Genomic DNA, 23,063 nt, shown 5'->3' on the forward strand with positions numbered 1-23,063 from the left:
GTATGTTTCTGTAAGAACAATAAAAGTAAAAAGATAACAAAGGTGGAAACTTAACTATACTCCGTAGCATTGTGTTCCTCATGATAAAAAAGTTGACATCCATAAATTGTCTTCCTTATGTGTATCACTTCTTAATGCCATTCAAAGACTAGAAATAATAAGAGAAAAATGTTCCGAGATTTGCTAATTTTGGTCACAATGTCATTATTTCAAAGGGACATAACTCTTATCTGTAAATTTTAGAATGTTGTGATCGTTTTATAAGGTCAAGGTATTTCAGTTTGGAAATAAAAAAATATTATATGGATATATTTGTTTGAGATAACGTGTAATTCTGTATGTCGCCCAAACAAAATCTATTATTGACAGGATACCTACAGTTAATGATGGAACAAGATGATAATTATTGATATTCAGACCTTTTTAGAATATTTTGAGAACTTAGAATCTTTGAGAAATTGAATATCTGTAATTTTCTCCATCATCATGGCAATATTTTCATCCTTTATCTCTAGGCGGAGCTGTTGATCAGCCATGTGTTACATGTAAGTGATGGAATAAACACTTTTAATCATTGCCTTAGCTTCTCTATTATCTGACAGATGTCATTCAGCGGTTGTCAACAAACTAACCCAAGCATTTGAGTACTGACAGTCTTAGCTTTAACAACACTTGTGGAGTGAGTGAGTTTGGGTTAATGCCGCTTTGAACAGTATTCTAGTGATATCACAGCGTTCAGCTGTATGTGGGAGGAAAACCCAGTGATGGAGGTGTCAGAAGTTTTCAACTTAGGTGAAACGGGTATCGTGCTGACAAACCTAGAAATATATTCGAGGCTAAATGTGATTTGAACCCACGATCATGTTTCTGGCATGACCAAGGGACACAACTCTGCAGAGCGAATTGCAAACCATATGGAACTTAGCCCTCTCTTACATTATTGTCATTTAAGATGCCATTCCAGCAATCCATTTAAACATTTGACCGCCTCCGTGGTCTACTAGTTGAACAATAAACATGAATACCCCACTCAGACACAGTATACCGACTCTTAGCTGACCAGTCCTTATTTTAGCACCCTAATGCTGCGCCCAGACAGGGTAACAACTAGTACCATCTTTACATATGATGCGGCCAGACATCGAACCAAGGAACCGCTCTCCAGGTGGACACTCTACCACCAGACCACGAAGGCGGTCTGCTTATCTATATGGTCTGGACATAAAAAAAACAAGCTACTTGGTGTCCTAATGCACTTTAGACGAAGAGAAGACTGGCGTCATGGGTGAAATAACTGTTATTGTCCTCACTTTTGTTTCACTTGCATGTGTTTTGAATAATAGGGAGATCCATTATGACTCTCAGGGGATGATGTGAGAGAAACAACACAAGCCAGCATGTATGCTGTACCTAAATCAAAATGCCCATAAATATCTCATTAGCTACCTACAAGTATTTTGGAATAGAGACTATCAATTTGCCCACTGGCTTTAGATAACAGTAAACTGGCCAAAGAATCCGTGGTTAAGTCGACCAATGGGATAAGTGCTGATTCATCATCATAGTTACAAGCTTTCACAGATGCCAGAGAGCAAAATTACACATTTTATCGGTAAAAACAAAAAACACAACATGTCAGGTTATGTATTTATTATTTAAGAGCATCTTTAAATGATCCAGCAGTTTGAGTACAGTTTACAGACTGGTGTGATGTTGGCTGAACTCATGGCTGACAGAAGCTTGTGCTGACTTCATGCATATCAAAGAAAGTTGATGCTGAAAGATGACGTCGACAGCACATCAACAATACTACACTCAAGGAGTGGCTACAACCAGATATATATAGACAGGTATATATACAAGCACAAAGAAAAACATCAATCAGCCATGGCTTTGGTTGGCGGCTACAGAAGTTTGTAAAAGATCCATTTGATCCAGGATATGACGAAAGAAAGATTACGTTTGACAGACCATGAATGTCACAGTAAAGAAGTGTTGAGTGTTGCTATGTGCCCTACACACTGCCTGGTTTGAAACCATGCCTACCAGCTGACCCTATCTCAAAACAACACACACTAGTCATGTCTTGCACACACATCGTATTCCAACAAAATATACAGTGACATTTTTACAATTCCATTTAGCACACCACAATGTATTCAACATTGCTCCCAAACAAGAAGAAAATTTACAGACATCCACTACATTTAATGAAAATAGCACTTCATGCTTTAACTTCAGTGGTTAGAAAAAGGCTTCAAATTAGTACAAGTCAATATGAATCTCATGAAAATTGGATATATTGGTGCTCGTTACTGCTAAACAAGGAGCGAGCTCTAAGATCTAATTTGAATTAGATTGAGTCAATATTGAGGCATTCTCATATGATTTGGTGTAATTATTATCTTTCACGTTAAAATCGGAGTGCAAGCTATTGCCAGATGAAGGTGACACAAACACAGACATAATAGGGCATATGGTATAATGTGCACACTAACGTACTAGGTTGCTAGTGAAGTTCAAAGCTGTGTAGTTAGAGGTTAGTATCAGCCTTTATACTATTGCCTATATTCATAAAGGAACTGAAACATCATGCCAAATATCAAATGAGGTAGATGAAGATGATGACAAACATTGCTGAATCAAACTGAATACTAGGACAGTCAAAATGTACGGGGTCCCTGTCCGCTTATGTCAAGGTTACTTTTGTTGAGTGCTACTTTGACAAAGAACTGGTAGCAGTATAATCAAATGCATGAATTTGGTCCAATGCAGAGAAAATGTTGACACTGTGAACATCATTCATTGCACATCTGGCATTATTAGACAAGTTGTGCAAGTAATACTGTGACCATATTCTCCTCCATGTATGCTTGTATAGGGACTGAGCAGAGGGTTTATGCCAAATCAGCATTTTCTTTTGCAGCCTTACCAAGATTGGGCACCAAGAACAGCCCCGCAGTGGAACTGAGGCCTACTGGACACATGATACACATAACACTAGCTTGACCCACTGACCCACAACATTAAATGCATTTTGCAGCCATTAAAATGGTAACTTATTCAATAACCATATTTCCAAAGTAAAGATGCTTTATGAACATTGTCTCTCCAACAAAAATGAGAGGAATTCTATCATGATGAAGATCATGATTTCCAAAGGCAGGTAAGTTACTGCCAGTAACTATCTACTGAGTATTTACGTCTCTTGGATTTCTCACGGAATGAAACGATTGTTACTTGTGTTAATGCCTTTCATGACTTGCATGAGGGCATCAAGAATGTTTTACTTCAAATGCACATGAGAAAGTAACATGATAAAGATACTCCTCTGCAAGTTTTGATTTGAAAGGCTGTTGATACATCCTTATGACTATTTTTTATATATAAAAAGGTTTACTCTAAACAGGAATTTGGTAACAGTCCTGTTGAAACAAAAGACTGTCCGAGAGGGAGAAAGATTAAAACCCTGAGCACCATTATAATCATTCTCTTGACTGTGATAGTGGAATGACTTGGACACATTATGAAAAAGGGAATGGCCAAGAAATAAGGACTGGAAAAGTAACAAAACTGAGCAATATCATTAACAATGAAATCAATAGAAAAATGTTCCCATAAAATTAACATCTCACTGATGTCATAATTCAAACAAGACTAATATTTAGCAGCATTAGGCAGCAGCCACCGACCTTCAACACTAAAGTCCTTTTAAGATCCCTGTCCTGAATGTGACCATTTCGATGAGATGACCAGCAAATTCACTTTTCCATTCCCAATTTCTCCTGCTTCATGGATAGCGACAATATATACAACAGCTATGCACTCCTGGATCAAACAGACCTCATGTGTTGAGGGTACAAAATTGTTGCAACAACATCTTTTTGTTACTACACACATTCAAGGAAGCTTAGGGGATACACACAAGGTCTGTGTCTTCCTGCATAGACACATCAGTACCCTGGGGTTTCTCTAGTCATGAAGTCTGGCAAAACCAACACGCAAGAACACACTGCTTGAATCATACAAAGATGCACTGGTAAAATTGAATTTAAAGGAGAACCCGATTTAAATCATGGAAATGCCACAGGAATGATATGATCTGATGTAAGTGACTAAAATGGAGAATGATAAAAATAATGACATTTACAAATAAATTATTGTTATGAATTAGTTGAATTAGCATGGTTAGTACTACAAGATTATGTTATGTGTGGCCTTAAAACCAAATAAATAGTATATTGTATATACAATATAGTAGGGATGTCATCGTAAATCGCTATAATGATGTTACAATAATTTTTTAATGTCGATAATATATGGATAAAAATTTATGAATATTGAAATTATATTTATAATTTACTATCACGGAAATGTATGACTTGTATACCTTGATTAAGATGGAAAATGAGATGGCAGTAAATTAAAATTTAACCATTTCTTGGATCAGCCTAGTTCATTCATATTTAGCATTAAGTTGATGCTAAATGGTGCAGATGGGAATTGTTTTAATTGCAGGTCCAGATAGGATTTTTGTATCTGTACACATACAGAAGAAGTAATTTTGTTATTAATCAATATATCATGATACTTTTGAGTCCATATATGTTAGGGTGAAATGATACATCGTTGCACCGCGTGTTTTCATGTGACGATACGATACACAATAAGTTTTTCTCTGCATCCATACAAGACGATAAACTTGCCGAAATAAATTACTTACTACTCATTTAATGACCCCTGGCCCCAACGAGTATGTGCCTACAGCAAGTTTTGACTTTTGAACCTACTCTGAAATACTTATTGTCAAGAAGTTTCCATATGATTTGACATAAATATGCGTATCGCGAAACATATCTTATCGTGACCTATGTATCGTGATACGTATTGTATCATGACCTTGCTGTATCGTTTCACCCCTAATATATATATTGATACTAAATTTTCTAATCAATGACACCCCCACAATATAGAAGTTTGTAAATGTTGAACGTGTACGTGGACGCATCATCAGGATGCTCATTTCCTAGTCAGCACTATAACATGATAAAACTTCTCAACTTGTAGAATTTAAGTTCTTTTTTTTTCTCAGATTTGAAGCCATTCAGGGATTCCTTATTTCAACCTTATCCCAAGCATCCAGGGACGTAGGTTATACAGCACAACTTGTCAAGGAGAAACTGACCCCATTAACCATTCTCACAGAATATACAGACACACGTCATCTGACCCAGCTTTCCTTGAGGAAACAAGGATACATTTATCTTATATACATATACATGTTTTGGCAGTGATCAACACAGTGACTGTTTCTACACTATTCAGCTGAATGTTTTACTCGATGCATATATAGATCACAGGTGTACTCACCTACTTCATGGCTTTCTATTAGTCTAGCAGCGTAATTTGGAAGTGTATGGTATACAAGTATTACTATTTGTTTGTTTGTTGTTTAACGCCGCACTCAGCAATATTCCAGCTATGTGACGGCGGTCTGTAGATAATCGAGTCTGGATCAGACAATCCAGTGATTGACATCATGAGCATCAATCCACACAATTGGGATAGATGACATGCATCAACGAAGTCAGCGAGCCTGACTTCCTGATCCTGTTAGTCGCCTCTTACGACAAGACAAGTATTACTGAACGATACAGTTAGATTACATGTTTTGTCGTTGCTATCAAATTCCAGTCTGATATTATTTACAATATGAATATTACTGGTGCAGGTTTTGACTTGCATGATTAAAGCTCAAATATTCTCTTTCAAATATCAACATCAAAGCAACATCCAGATGTTAAATGAAGAAACTCTTCATACTTGGTCCACATACTTATTATGAGTTTCAGATATACATTTGCAAATGTGTTAATCAAATAATCAATCAAGCTGATACCTAATGCATAGTGTACGAACTCAAAATTATCAAGTAGGTTCTCAAGTGGACTAGCAGTGGAAAGTATTGTGCTTATATGATATTACAAGAAGACTGCAACACTATTTATTTATTTTTGGTTTAATGCCGCACTCAGCAATATTCCAGCTATATGACCGTGGTCTGTAAATAATCAAGTCTGGACCAGACAATCCAGTGATTGACATCATGAGTACGATCTACGCAATTGGAATCGATGACATGCATCAACCAAGCCAGTGAGCCTTACAGCCTGATCCCGTTAGTCGCCTTTTACGGCAAGCATGGGTATCAGAAGGCCTTTTCTAACAAAAGTTGACATGGACCATAAAAAAAGATTCCACATGTGTACACAACAAACCACCTGTCATGACAGCCCTAGGTTTCTTGAAGTTCTTATCACTTCCAAAGGTAATGGGACAAAACAAATGTGCCACATTTCATTAATTCTTAGCTCTTCAAACTACTGCAGGAATGACCAATAACCAATGTTCACAAGATAAAATAGCAATGCAGTTTGTGATTTTGAAAATATGAATTCATTTAGATTTATCAGAAAGTGTACACTATGAGGCACATCTTAATTATGATCATCATAGCATATCTCAAATCTTATAGCACAAACATGGATGTTGGGTTATTTGCTTCTAAAACTCACAATAACTAAGCATGTCCACAAAGTATGCAAAGGTACTTTTTCCTGCTAGTACCTCAAGAGAAAAGTTGATGACCTAGTTACTCACAGTCTAACTACACTAGCCATGACATATTACGATCACTTACTCTTTCATTACCCCCATAACCATTACACTGTGAAGTTGGACACATTCATTGATAATTACAATCACTGTTTTGCCAGACTTCATGGAAGAACATTGCAAATCATCCAGTGCATGATACTAAAGTACTTCAACTGAAGTGGACACTAAAAATGAAGGACACAGAGACATCCAAAGTTTAAAATGTTAATTGCGAGCTATGCAACTTTACAAGAAGAATCCTGGAAACTTTAAGATCTGAAAGACTGTTGAGTTCCTATCCTCAGTCTGTGACACCGAAGTGAATCAGTCAAATCCTGCATGATTAATCCTCCTTCATGCACAACTCTTGAATCTCCCCCATTCAGACTCCATAGGAAATAAAAGCCAAAGATGAGACAAAATGAATACAGCCTCATGGCTGTCCATAACCAGTGACATGGTTTCAGTCACAAGCACTTGACGACCAAAGTCTTGTCTATCACTGAGTCCGTCTAGCCAGCGTGAGTCTGCCCAATGATGTATTAGACTGTCACACTGGGCGGACTCCACGTTGTAAGGTAAATGCACAGGGTGGTGACTAGACATCTTTCTACTTGCTAGTCTCTTCACATCAGTATGTTCAAGACACGGGTATCTTCATGCTGTGCTGGGAGGCCATGGTGCCTCCACGGCTCATCCGTTTCATTCTGTAAAACACGAGAGGAAACATTATTGAGTCGGAGAATGTCTAAAAAGTCACATTATGTGTCACAAAGTTACACCTGACAATATGATAAACACTGCATCTACTCATGTACTGATTTTCAAAAAGTAGGCGTTTTATTTTTTATTCTTTGGTCTATGATTCCGGCATAAATAGGCCTTCTTTCATTTTTTTTTATTGTATGAGACATATTTTTTCAAGTGTCCACAAAATAAAATAAAGTGTCCAGACAGGGTGGAGAATGATGGAACAGACACCCCTTCCAGATACGCCAGTTCACGTTTTGCAGTATTTTAACTGTAAATGATATCGGTGTGTACACATTTTAGACCAGCTGAGGTGAAGGGGTACTGGGCCCCAAAACATTTGAAAAGAAACATTGTCAGTGCTTGTTCAGTCACAGTGATCATACACACGTCCTTCAGAAAAGTTAATACCAACCTATTTGTAAACCATTTAAGGACTTAAACGAAAGAAATGCACTTGGTCGAACATTTTTTTCAAACATTATTCCAAGTACAGGTCTATTTCGTACACATATAGTCTATAAAAGGTATAGGGTTGGTACTAATTTTTCCAGGGAAAAACTGAACAAGAAATGAAAAGGTATCTTTTCCTATGTTCCTCTACCCAGTAACCTAGTATGTGCCTATTGGACATCTGTGTACTCATGAACATATCTGCAGTTGAAAGAGTGCAAAACATGAACGTATCAGGCAGGGGTGTCAGTTTCAACATGATTCCCTGACGTAACCATTCTCGGAACACATACCAGTAGTTCTGAATTGCGTTGTGAAGATATACTGTACGGTTTACAAGAGCTGCTGTGAAAATGACGTCTTGTACGATTGGACGCACATTTAAATACCCTCGCAATATACACATTGTGGGGGATAACAAGTGAGTGACAGCATGATCAACAGCCCATGCTGCCGGATATAATCAGCCAAGTTACAGAGACTAAGACTTATGCCGTATTAAGCGTCCTGCCCCAATAAGCACACCTGACCAACTTCCAGACCAGTCTGAAAGTAATATTAATAACTGCCCACTTGAAAGAACAAATATTTACAAAAGTCCACATTTTTTTGTGTACATAATTATTTCAGATATTTATATACAGGAAACGGCAGCGCAGATGGGGTAAATAATTGCCTTGAAGTTTTAACTATTATTGAAAATGCTTTAGTTTCATCGATGTTTGTGAACTATGCTGGTTCACTACCACTTGATATCTGAAACAGATTAAATTGGCGATTGCTTTTAATAAGCCCCCCCTTGTCAATTTTCTAAGCACCATGTGCACTGTTTCAGTGAAAATGATACACTGAATCACCATCCTCTCAATTCAGGCATTACATTTGTCACACTGAAGTACTGACATGGATCATGTTGACAAAGCATATAGATAGAGAATTCCCAGCTGGAACCGATCATATGGAGTGAGTGAGTATCGTTTTACGCCGCTTTTAGCAATATTCCAGCAATATCACAGCAGGGGACACCAGAAATGGGCTTCACACATTGTACAATTACATGGAGGACTAGAGAGTGCTTCTTAACAAACAATAAAGATCACACAAATAATGTCCAAATATGCAACAGGTCTGACTTGTGTGTCTACTCACCTTGGAGAATCTACTGCACTTCCTGCGACTACTTTACCACTGCGAGGCTGATCTTTTACAAAATTTCGACATGAGGCTAGTTTGCTTTCGAGGGCCTGAAAGAAATCACAATTGTTATTTCTTTTAAATATAAAAATAACCATAATCATGTGTTATTGTAATTTGTTCATATATTAAGCTTGTCTAAGGCACCACAAATAACAAACTGTAATTCCCAAATAAAATGTAAGCAACAAGAAATCTCCTTTTTTCCCCCATTGCGTTTCCATATAAAAAAGGAAAAACAAATTTGAATCTGAATCATGAAAATAGCAAAGTTTACAGTGAAATGGAAGTCTGAAAAGGTGTCTGCCTCAGGTGCTTTCCTCTTCAGAAACAAATTCCAGATGTGGCTCTGTCAGGTTTACTTCACAGACACAGATGGCAAGATACGAAACAGACATGGACAGTCAAATGTTCTCGTCCAATCTACCATTTTTAATATTATTAGAAGCATTCACATACACATATTTGTATCGGCACAGCAAAATCTAATCTTCAAAATCTAGTAGAATCAACCAGAAATACTTCTGTTAGCATGGTTAGTACACAAAACACTCTTTAACATACTGTCCATGCTAAGCCTCTTCACATTCCAACTTCCGATAATTATCTGTTTGTTTATTGTTTCACGGCACACTCAGCAATATTCCAGTCATATCACGGCGGTCTGTAAGCAATCGAGTCTGGACCAGACATTCCAGTGACTGACATCATGAGTATTGATCCACCTAACTGGTATACAATAACATGCATCCACCAAGTTAACGAGCCTGACCAGCCGATCCCGTTAGTCGTCTCTTACGACAAGCATAGTCACATTTTTCGGCAAGTATAGGTTGCTAAAGACCTATACTTCCCCTGACAATTAAGTCGAAACAATAATCATGAAATATCATTTAAATAATCCCTACAGAATTCACATAGTGTAAAGGTTACCACTGCTCGACAGTCGGCTACAATAAGGTAACAAGTTGCACAAGCTAATTAATCAGAAACATGATATAAACTAAAATAGAAATGTTTTTGTAGACAATAAATGTAATTAATGTTTCACACAGAATGTTAATTTTTATAGGAGATGAAAGTATTCATGTATTATTGAATCAAATTTGGATAACTCTTTTTTTATATGATCAAAGGTTACAAATATTTCTTTCCAATTTTTGATAACATCATTTAAAGTTCAACTATTTGTGTTAACTTTGGCCTAAATATTATCCCACCATCACATTAATCTAGCAAAACACTAGGTACTGAACCAATATAACAGTGATATACATGTAGGTTAGGTATCTACTACCAGGAGTCTGTTAACATCAGTACAACATGTACAAAACAAGAGTCATCAGAAGATGACAAATGCCCCGGTCCCCACAAATTAAAAAAACCTAAATCATCCGTCTGTTACTTTAAGTCCAACTTTGTGACAGAATTTCTATCTAATCTGTATACAAGAGTAGTTATTGAGCTATCAAAAAATGAACAAAATCCATTAATAGCAAAATGCACCACTTCAGGATGATATATCTGCTAATTTTTAATGAATAATATTGAACGGTTTTCAAAATGATTACAGACGGACGACTAGGAGGAGGGGGGGGGGGGGGGGGAGAAGAGAAGAGAAATATAAAAATTGATTTGTGATCAAAATAGCACAATAACAATATTTCTTAAACAAAGATCTCCAGTCATTGTTAAAAAAACAACTAACTTCCTCCCCACTTTTCAGAGATTGTCCAAAAAAATATCAACTTATTCTTTATTATTATTAAGGTGTACGTGCTGACAATATTTCTTTCATAATGCAATTGACTGACAAATAATAAAATAAAGCAACATAAGAGGACTTCATGTGTTCTTGTTAAGAACAATCATAGAAATTTCCAGACGCCAGCCATCTGATGGTTATCAAGAAGATTCAAACATTTCTTTACACACACGATACACAAACAACCTATGATTGATCCTTTCTAACACAAACACTATGTATCAATACATATGAATGATATGAAATGAACACATAACCATTAGTAAGTCTACTTCATAATGCACCAAAATCACTCCAAAGGGAAGGAAATGTTATCAAGTTACTGCAGGCAGTAAGTCAAGGCAAGGTGACTATTCAAGAAACAGATCTGAGATGCAACAGCATCACATGCACAACCAGCATCCAAGTGCCAAATATGGCCGCCAGCCAGTTGACTACTTACACCCACTTTCCGCAACAAATCTCCAACAATGTTTAGGGCCGAGATTCGCGCCGAAGGAGTGAGAGGTGTACCAGAAGAACTTGTGCTGGGGACTCCTGCAAAGCAAAACAGGTGTCATTCAAGCCGAGTAGTGGACACATGTACAGGTGGCGGCAGTCCCATGCTGATGAGTGGATGAGAGATGATATATACATACCACTGGACAGTAGGGTTAGTAATGGCAAACAGAGGAGTCGGGAACGTTAGAATGTTACTGTCGGATGTCACAACTAAAATAAACTCTTACTTCAGTATCACATTATCCATTATTTTACATTTCAAGAAATACATAGTTAAGACAATATAATTTGTATATCATGGTATATATCAGCCAACATAATATTACAAAAAAAATTGAATCAAATATAATCTGATAATGATTCCTTCTGTCAGGATTATATGTATCAATTAAAACAACAATTTATACTCTATTGTACCCATATAAATCTGAATCACCTTTATATACATCATTTAAACTATTGCCTGAACCTTACCACTGTGCTGTTGGATAAGAAACTACTTCACATGCTTTTCTACCCCATGCACACACCACATAGGAACAGCTACTACATAACAATGACTACACACAACACTAAAGGTCTATGAAGCCCATTCAGTTCACCCACTAGGCTATACTTGGTTGCCAGCTTCGGAATATATCAGCCAAATTATCACAACTGTCAAAACAGTTACATTCAACATCAAAAGTAACTTTTTACAACACTCGAATTGTTCAAAATAATAAATTTCCATTCTCAAAATAATACCAGACAAAGCATCTGTATATCTTCCATCTAATTATCAGTCCAGCATGTTCAACAATGTTATAACAGAAAGTGCCACAAAGCCACAAAGAAAAAAAAACAATTCTCAGAATACATAAATGTACATGATGTCCATGTATATTCAATCTTCTGAAGTTGAAAACAGTTCAGAAGAAAATTAACAAGGCAGCAAAAAATTCAGCCACATGTACTCAAACATTATAGAGTAACAATTATTCATTTCACATTTCTTTTTCACTTTTGATTCACGAAAAGAGCATGATGGACGATTGTCTATTTTGATTAATATTAATCTTAATCTGCTGTACAGAAACTGAAGCTTTGGTTACTGACTGTTAGGATAGCCCTGCATACACAATGTAAAGCTCAATACAGAATAGGTAGGCATGCTGGAGTTACAGGAGGATGAGTGAGGTGTGTGATACATGATGTGCTGACATCGTGATGTACACAGTAACTGGCATATATCTAGGACAGTTAGCATTCATACATGGATAGTATGTCACTTGTTAGAAGTCACGGGTTATGCAAATGTTGCATAATATAAGTAAATGAGGATATGGTATTACGTCTTTTTTTGTTGTCTTTGTTTGTTGTGTAACGCCGCACTCAGTAATATTCCAGCTATATGATGGCGGTCTCTAAATAATCAAGTCTGGACCAACAATCCAGTGATTGATATCATAAGCATCGATCCTCGCAATTGGAATACAATGACATGCATCAACCAAGTCAGCCAGTATGACCACCGATCCCGTTAGTCAACTCTTACAACAAGCATAGTTGCCCTTTTACGACAAGCATAGGTTGCTAAAGACCTATTCTACCCCGGTTCTTCAAGGGTCTGGGATTAGGTACTGCTGACACATACTAGTTGTTAAAACATACAAATCTATATATCAAACTTGTTCAATATGTGCTCATGTAAATCATTTGACTATTCTTGTCACAAAAACCTGGAGTTTCCAATCTTGGTAAAAATGTTTATTACCATATTCTTGTCCAGATGAATGGTTCATCATCAATAAAGCATACATATTTGGCAAACTTAAAAACAATAATTATTCAAAGCAGCATTAGTGTATCAAAGCTGAAACAATCCAAACAAGCCTTGCATCTGATTCGTCCTTCATCACACAAACACACAATGTCTCAAGAAAGTGAACATGTGAACAGAAAAAAACACCCATAGACAAATATGCATGGTACAAGCACAACACCGACAGCTAGGACATGTACTGCATGTAACAGTGTCTGTATCTTACCTCTACCCACAGGAGTAGAGGGAGACAAAGGCACTGTAGTAGACATGTGGGACCCACTATATCCACTGTCTCCCATTCGCTGTGGGGTCATCCCGTTACTGCCCTCAGCAGGTTCGGGAGCCTCTGGTTCCAAGTGTGTGCTGGCTGTCATCGACTCACAGCTTGTGCTCATCAATTCTTGGCGCTCTCGTACATCAATCTCCTGCCTCAAGTCTGAAATAAGGAGACAGGATTATCATGATGTGTTGCGGATTTCTCCTTGCCATTATCACGTTTAGAGTCTGTGGGTCATGATGGCCAGTGATTATAATACAAGGCACATGTAATTGTTACAGATTGGTACTTCTTACCATGAATGGATTTTTTCCTCGAGGTCAGTTTGTAAATACTGTGATACCTTATAATAGGGGTGTCTATTAGTCTGGAAATCACTATTGCGATAACTATTGAAAGAAACAATTGTGATAACTATTAATAGTTCAAGCAATTATTGCGATAAATATCAATAGTTTTCACTGTATCATTTAAGATGGATTTTAGAGTTGAATTAAAGCTTGCAACTGAAGTTTCCTTTGAATGTTATAACCATAACAAACAAATAACAAGTAAAATATGAGATATGACCGATTTGTTTTTTCTTTACCCTAATAATTTAAGAAAAAGAAACTTCCACATTACCCTGTGTAAATTACCACCACTCACGATCAAAAGAAAAATAAATTTGAACAGTATTGTATGTACAATCGAAACTATTGATATTCCTAACTTAAATCGATACTATTGATCGGAAACTGATTTAACAATCGATTTAATGACTTTAAGTGCTTACCAATAGCAATATATCGATATTTTGACTTATCGTGACACCTCTACCCCATAAGTCCAGAAACCTTGCCATCCAGGGGATTATGTGTGGGAACTAATATTTCATTGTAATTGATATGCTGTTGCTAACCCAGAAAAAAAAGTTTTCATGACCTAGGCACCTTAAACATCTGACCCAATAAAAACTCATCAAAACATAGCCAAGAGCCCCATTTGACACTTTGGATACAGCTGTGGACCATTGCTGTTACTCTGACAATAGTTAACAGATCTGCGTACCCAGTATATACAACTGTAATAGAAGTCCTGTTTCAGTGTTTGTACAACTGTGTAAACTGATCATTAACTACTTATCCTTTACTGACTTTGGAGTACTACCTGTCAAGTTTAGATCCCCATCACTAAACTCCAAACATGGTAAACATTACAATGTCATGACTTAACAGTTTCAAAATGTCTTAACATGGATCATGCAGATTATATTGTAACGAACATGTGAGTGACAAATTGAACAGGAACAAGTCAAAGTGAGTGAATGATTAATCTATCAGCAATTTGTGCATCGATTCTCGACAATCAAATTAAAGGGACACAACATATAATATATTCTTAATGCACCAAATAATGATCATACTTCAAGCACAGATATTGTCACTGTTATATATAACTTTTCATAAACCAAATGTTCATTGATTATGATTGCAACAAACAGTTGTCTATTTACTAACCTCTTGCCTCATCTTTGAGTCGTTGTACCGTCTCTGATAGGGTCTCTTTCTCATCCAATTCACTTTCAAGGAATGCATTTCTTTCTATTGCCTGTAACCGTTACAAGTATTACAATAACAGAATAAAACCTGGTGTAAGATTGAATATACACATCCTACATACATATGCATAATGCATCCTCTACTTCATTGTCGTCTTCAGACACAATGACAACCAAGATGTAAATACCACACCATTATTAACATGATGAAGGAATTGATAACCTTTAGATAATCCTGATAATATCTACCACCCTGTTTCAGTAATGAGTACTGGTAATTCAAACGAGTACAGCTTATATTTTATGTGTCTAGAAGACTTCTTAGTAACTTGACTACTACCAGTACTAGTGTCATAGGTGTATCAGCTAAACCTACATCTTGAATAAATTGAGCTCAGTATAACTGGCTCTGTAATTGAACTAGTTCTTGATAGCTGAAAAAATATGGAACAGACCAGCACAGCACCATCGTTGGTTTGTTTCAAATCTAGTATGAAAATGTATGCAAAACTAACACTTACTTGATTTAATCTAGATTCAAAATCTTCAAGGGATACAACTGTAGCTCTGCAAAAATTGAAACATCTTATAAAAAACCACATAGGACAGATTAGCAAAATATGAGATCTGAACACTGTGATAAATTGGTCATACCTAAGTATTGTCAACGTAGGCAATGGTAAACAGTCTGTAATTTTTTATATAATCTTTTATCAATTTAATTTGAGCCATGTTAACTAGCCTTAAAGCATTTGTAAGGATGACACTTAGCAAAGAACTCAACATAATTCAGTCTCATCATGCTTATGTCATTCAATTCTCACAATAAGGAAAGATCATTATTACTATTACAATAACATTACGTATTAACCAATATAAACCATGTGAACTGCACATACCTTTTAGCTCTTTCTAAGTCATCGTTAGCCTGTTCTAGTTCCCGTACATACTTCTGTAGTTCATCTTTAAATGCAGAAACTTGAGCTAGTTCATCTTCTAAAAGAGAAACTTGTTTATGGCTGGAACCTTGTAATATCTCTAATTTTTCCTGAAAGTAACAAGCGAAAAACACCGATAAATAACCATTTGACATAATGATAATCTACACCATGAATTTTGCATCAATATTTATCAGCATCAATATTCATGAAAATGTTAAGAAAACAACATGATTATTAACATGATGAAAAAAGAAATATAAGCAAGCACAAATGTACAACCATGACAATATGTACAAGTAAAATTTTCATTAACAGAAAACATCTATCGTTCAATTTTGGAAGAGCAGATGCTCATGATCAGAATTCAATGATGATTCCTTTCAAAATGAGATCCTTCTCTTTTGTGTAAGGTTACAACTTATAAGTAGTGAGGTGAAATGGGGTTTAACGTCACATCCAAGATTATTGCACTTATATAGCGACCTGCATGCACGTGTGTGTGTGTGCGTGTGGCTGCTTGTACTAGTCAGGACTGATGCGGATTTATACTGCTAGCTCACTTAGATACTATGCCTCAGTTTAACAGGGATACCCCACTCAGACACAGTATACTGACTCCGAGCCAACCAGTCCTTGTCTTAGCCCCTTAATGCTGAGTGCCAGACAGAGTAACAACAAGTACCATCTTTTAACGTCTTTTGGGATGACGTGGCCATGGATCGAACCCCGGACCTTCCGCTCTCCACAACTTACAAGTAAAGATGTTAACCATGTCAACATTGTAAGTAAATACAGAGAGGGATCATTTGACATGTTAGATATGAAAAAAATAATGCCATGTACACAAACAATAAAACAAGATAACAGCTAGTTTTCAGAAAAACCTTAAACAACAAGCGATGACCAAGCGAATAAAGTGCAACAGTGCTGTCTCATCTGATAACTGATGACACTGATAGTGTTATCAAGTAATCTCTGTACCTTTAATGATTCACACTCAACAGTGAGCCTGTGTTTATCAGCCATTAATTCTTTATTCTTGTTTTCCAGCTGTTCTAGCTGTGTCTCAAGCTCACATTCTAGTTCTCGGCTGCTGATCTGGAACTCTTCTAGCTCCTCCTTTGTCTCTTCAAGCCTGAAACATACAGCAATTGTTACGATTGATATTGACGTGCCATGCTTACATATCTATTAAAATATTGTATAGACAACATGAGACAGATAGACATGAACATGATACCAGAAGGCCCGTGACAATCCGGGGTAGAATAGATCTTCAGCAACCCATTCTTGCTGTAAAAGGCGACTATGCTTGTTGTAAAAGGCGACTAACAGGATCAGGTGGTCAGACTCGCTGACTTGGTTGATGCATGTCATCGATCCCAATTGTGTGTATCGATGCTCATGTTGTCATTTATGTCAATCACTGGATTGTCTAGTTCAGACTTGATTACATACAAAGCACCGTAATATAGCTGGACTATCGCTGAGTGTGGCATTAAACAAAAAAAACAAAAAAAAACAAATAATACCCAAAGGTTCATTTTCATGGTCTTGGTGAAATCCTTGGACCTTGATGATCACATCAACCGAGGCAAGTGAGTTATTAAACTCACTACATGTATAAAACTTTTAAAAGTCCAATTTCCACCCTTGCCTAACTAGACATGAATTTCAATGTTATCATGGTTATGTTTTGGCTGGACTAATGAGTCTATGCATAGTCCAATCAAAATCACATAACGAATTTGACATCTGGTTCGTAAACTGACGTGCAGATTTCGGTCCAATGCAGGATTTGCAAAACGTGTACCATCAACTCACTCGGTGTTGACAAATATTTTTCAATTTTTTTCTAATCAAGGTGCTGAAGTAATTTGATGCACTTCGCGAGGTAAGATCCGTTTTATTACAATATAAATTTTGATTATCGATCAGATATTGTCTTTAGTGGGAGATGCAATTTTGTTTGAAGCAAATGCAAGTAATATGATAGCTTGAATTTGATTGCTCAACAGGACTAAGAGGGACATAGAAGGGACATAACTCATATTAGCCACTAGAGGTGCTACGTGACACAAAATTCCTAAATTGTCTTAATATGTTGGTACAGTTAGTATATGTTCACATGGTCCATGTGCATGCACAACATGCGAAACATCATACTGATGCCAAGCAGCGATAGAAATTATTTTAAGTCCACTAGTCCTTATAATGATAACATATACCAAAACCATTAAAAATCGACTAACAGAATCGGGTGGTCAGACTTGATGCATGTCATTGTATCCGAATTGCATGGATCGATGCGCATGTCAATCACTATATTGTCTGGTCCAGACTTGATTATTTACAGACTGCTGCCATATAGCCTGATAGCTGGAATATTGCTGAGTGCGGCATTAAACAACAAACAAACTTGTCCTTATGGTACCTTAGCTATTGGGCAGCTTGGCAAGGAATATTGGACTGGTATTAATTGCTATTATAAAAACCAACTGAACCCACAGCATGCATATGTATGGTATGCATGTAATAAACATGATGAAGGTAAGCATGGTAAGTCTGACAAATCTTCAGCATGTATCCTGATGTTTAACATATATTTTATATCTCAGACAAGTCAAGAGAGAGAAGATCATGTTGGCCTCCAGGAATAGTTTGTCATACAGACCTTGAGATAAATATATCCAATACAGCCCATGCAAGTCTACAATATTTGAAGTATCCGAAAATGAAGAAATTCTCTGGGCTCCTTTTCTCATATTTCATAACTATAATTTAACAACTGCATTCTTCTGTAAAATAGTTCATTTTAGAGTCTACTCCCATAATCATGGTGATATTGGTTTTTTTTCAATGCATTAATGAATTTTAATGCAATGAATGCACAGTAACTGTTGGGCTGTTAGATTTAGTAAAATTCAGTGCCATACACCATGTTAACAGGTCCATTATTTCCATGATTTAATACTGACATGCCACAGGATCTATTACATTAAGCAAGTCAACACTCAGCATGTTTAGAGCTGTTTGTTATGGAGTCATCATGTCAATGACAATGGCTTTCATGTATTTTAACCCCTGCTGCTATCAACTGCCATATGTACATAAAACTAGGACATGAAACATAATTATCATAGTAAAGCCATCACTGAAAGCAACCTAATACATTCAATAGCTGGCTAGCTGCACATGCATCCCTATATTTACAAAACTGGTTATATAAGTGTCCATTTAACCATGAAGGTTTTACCATGAACACAACTAAGTCACATTAACATGCATGGGAAGCATGGTGAATGTTTGTGCACTGTGTGATCAGTGATCCCTCATGCATGACATAACAAATGTTAATGTTGCAATAACTTGTGTGGCACTGTGTGACCTACAAGTAAACACAATCTCAGCTAAATTATTTATAAGGCATTTATAATGTTTATTTATTATAATGGAGCTAGCACTTGCACCATTGTATCATTTCAAATCCTCGATTTTGTTCCAGTGATTTATTTATTTTGGGGATCCAGGGGACTCGCACGCTTTAATTGTCGTAGTCCCATGTAAAACAATGTCAAATATTAAATAAACAATGTTAATATTTATTTATTATTAATTTTTAAATCATGTTTGTTTGCACTTGAACATGTTGAAGATGTACTATATCTTTCCCTGCTAAAAATTTTTTTCAAACCTTGTTGTTTGGCCATGCTTTGTAGCACACAACTGATGTATTTATATATACTATTGTGCATGCTCTGAGGCCACTGTCTAATTATAAATATGGAATTCCTTTACTGAAACAACAAGTGCTAGTACTAAACATTTTCAATTTTTATGCATATAGGACATATAGAATGCAGGATTTCACGTCCATCAAATCCATCAGTGATCATGGTGGTATTCACCAGCAAGGCATGGAAATCTTTGGATCTTTTAGTATGTTTAGTGGGTCATTGATAATTTGCTACATCACCAAAAATTACCTTATTCAAGGAACAGTATGTCGACGTGTTCTTAAATTTTGCATGAAATAATTTCTGAGTGTGATGTCATAGCCGATTGTTTATCAGAGCCTAGATTACAATATAAATATATATATCGGTCTAATGAAGCCAATCACTCTCCTACTAAGAGTTCTTTGAAGCCAGCAGAGTACCTCTGTCACATCTTACACATTCATCTGTTTTATCTGGACGAGGCTACACGTTTAGAAATGTTTCATCTTTCTTTGAGAAAATACCCTAGAACATGGAAAACTATTTCCATTTGCATATTTTTCATCCAAATCTGATCATCAAAAAAAACCCTACGGAGAGCTTGCGATATACGGTCACTTTGGTGTTTAAAGGTACGTTGTCATGCACCTCACTATCTCAGTTGTAGTAGTATATTCGTATCATAAAGAAAAAAATATGTAACTTCAGCGCACCGAAAGGCTTGCATTAGGCCTGTCTGTTCATATTTCAGAATAAGTGTGTTTGTTTACAAACAAGAGAAAAGCCTAATCATGTAATAAGCCTACATATGCGGTGTGGTCATTGGAGCAGAAACGGAATAAGGCATGCAGAGCTCGGGGGTTATCAGCTATTGTTTACAAACAAAGTTTCAAAACGGTCGACATCTTGTTCATTTAACATAACACCATTGAACATGATTAATTCATAAAATACTCAAATGATCTTATCAGCATGAACATAAAAGTAAAAAAATGGGATTTATGTAATAATACTTCTGCAAACACATGAACACAACATTCAAGCATGGTACAGACATAATATCATTTTAGGCATGGTTGAGCATAGGCAACCTATTTCATGTATGAAGACGTTCATTGCATGATTGCGAAAGGAATTACTTTCCATGAACATCAGTTATTATGGTTATTGAAAGATCTGTTTACAATCAACACTCAATTAGCCAAACATGAGATACATTATCAGAATAGACAAATCAACTTACTCTTGCTTGAATTTCTCAGCAAGGCTTCTCCAATATTTCAGCTCCTCTTCTGGAGTCTGAAACTTCTTTGCATCATCTGCCATTTTTTCCCAATGTGCATTAATTACCTCTTATCACAAAGATGTCAGCTCCATTTACAAAGTGCTGTCACTTAACCATAACACCGTATCTGGTGTCATATGGACATTTTATTATGTGAATTATGGACTGGTCTAACAGGTGTCACTGTGACACCACGGTCAAAAGATGTTGATTAGGACTGAAGACTACTTATACAGATAACCCAAACCAATATATATAATCAATGTCAATCATCAATATACTCGAATACATATATAGCTAACACATGACAGATAAATCAGCTAATTATCCACGAGACGAGAAATGAAATCCGGAGCAGTCCTATTCTCAGTCAAACCTGAAACGTCAGATGGGTCAAACTAGACACACTCGATCGAAGCAATACACACGTGGATTTTCAATCTGATGACTGTTCTAGATACATTGTCTCTACACGCTTCAGCATATATGTACCACGTAACAGTCCAACAAACGTACAATATGAATTAGAATAATTAATTTCCTTCGGTTATGACTGAAACTTTGAGCGGAAGTTGGATATCAAATATGGCTACGAAAGTAGTTCGACGATACATGCGCCCGTTGTGGGAATTCTATAATAATAATAAACAAGATTATTTCTATGAAAACCAGTATGGTTATATATTGCATGTTATGTTTAAAATCAACACTTTTGAATATATTAATAATATCAACAGCATAACTATTTGTTTCACTGGATTATTTTATGTCAAGGGAGGCAACCGTATGAATTAATTCGATTGATCAAAGCGGACGTAAAATAACTAATGCATGCCGTAGTGAATTTGATCTCGTCTTCCCGCGACAAGAGCCCCCACTAACCTATTTATGAAAGTCTAGTTTCTAATGACTCCTACTTTAGGGTCAGTTTTGATTAATGTTAAACTTTCGTCTCGTCATATTTTGAAAAAATACGTTTCAAAATCTCAGTTTATACTCAGGTTTTGATTGTGTGAAGATGTATGCCGAGGATTACTCAATGGAGTTGCAGAAGGCCATGTAAAACTGTAAACACACACCGAGCAGGCTGTTCCAGTGGTGAGTCACGACGGTCGGAAATACGCAGTGCGTCGCCCTTGACGTGCCCAGTTTTACAAGAACCGCATTACACAAGACTACAATCAATGTCCAGTCGCTCCGTGAACCCTAATCTAAGCATTTTAATAGAAGCAGATACTTAGGCAATAATTTGAATTGTTGGATTATCTTTTTCATGAGATAAGATATATATGTGTTATTTGACAAGAAAATACAAATATCAATCTATGTTTTGTACTCTTTCAAATTGTTATCGATTTCCTATCTTGTAGACGCCTCCGAGATGTCAGATTGTGGTTGGAGAACTTAGAGCGGCGTTGGCGAAACACACTCTTTCGCCTTCTTACAAAAAATATGTCATTGCGTTTGCATTTACGAAGCGCTCGTAAAATATACGTTATTCATACCCATAATGACAAATGCAGTCGCTCAGTCGGAGTGTGAGTGAGTTTGGTTTAACGCCGCTTTGAACAGTATCCTAGTTATATCACAGCGTGTCAGCTTAATGTGGGAGGAAAGCCCGCAGTGATACAGGTCTCAGACGTATACCACTTTGGTGAAACCCGCGAGCACGGGTATGATGCTGATAAACCGAGAAACATAATACATAATCGGGGCGAACCGGGATTCAAACCCACAACCACATGCCTCTGACGTGCCCAATACGATGAGTGAGTGAGTGAGTATGGTTTTACAATATTCCAGCAATATCACGGCGGGGGACACTAGAAATGGGCTTCACACATAGAACCCATGTTCTCGAATCGAACCCGGGTCTTCGGCGTGACGAGCGAACGCTTTAACCACTGGGCTACCCGACCGCCCCGCCCAAGACGATGAGCATCGATTATCAAACGGCGTAGAGTTAGTGTGGGGAGGCGGAACTAGCTCAGAATGTTTCGGTTGCATGTCAATGATCAATGCACAACAATATGTCCGTACGCGGTATAAGAATTTCCTTTGGCATCGAGGGGGCGGTCATGTAGCCTACTGGTTAAAGCGTTCGCCCATCACGCCGAAGACCCAGGTTCGATTTCCGATATTGGTACAATGTGTGAAGCCCATTTCTGGTGCCC

General features: G+C 36.9%; 1 protein-coding gene across 3 annotated transcripts; it reads right to left on the bottom strand.

Annotated features, from left to right (window-relative positions):
- Nucleotides 1-1,641: 1,641 nt before the first annotated feature.
- On the bottom strand, nt 1,642-21,473 carry LOC139468395 (nuclear distribution protein nudE homolog 1-like). 3 transcript variants are annotated; one of them, XM_071250340.1, is made up of 9 exons: nt 20,848-21,473; nt 16,867-17,020; nt 15,844-15,992; nt 15,466-15,511; nt 14,904-14,994; nt 13,408-13,563; nt 11,262-11,356; nt 9,010-9,104; nt 1,642-7,364 (listed from the first exon to the last, which is right to left on the bottom strand). In XM_071250340.1, the coding sequence occupies exons 1-9, from the start codon at nt 20,928-20,930 to the stop codon at nt 7,298-7,300; spliced, it is 936 nt and encodes a 311-aa protein (XP_071106441.1). In that variant the 5' UTR covers nt 20,931-21,473; the 3' UTR covers nt 1,642-7,297. The 3 variants fall into 3 exon arrangements, with proteins under 3 accessions (XP_071106441.1, XP_071106440.1, XP_071106442.1); XM_071250339.1 differs by having other exon boundaries at nt 13,351-13,563; XM_071250341.1 differs by lacking the exon at nt 11,262-11,356 and having other exon boundaries at nt 13,351-13,563.
- Between the last annotated feature and the right edge of the window lie 1,590 nt (nt 21,474-23,063).

The sequence above is a fragment of the Haliotis cracherodii genome, unplaced genomic scaffold, assembly GCF_022045235.1.
Source record: "Haliotis cracherodii isolate W230 unplaced genomic scaffold, xgHalCrac1.p SCAF_2, whole genome shotgun sequence".
Taxonomy (NCBI): domain Eukaryota; kingdom Metazoa; phylum Mollusca; class Gastropoda; order Lepetellida; family Haliotidae; genus Haliotis; species Haliotis cracherodii.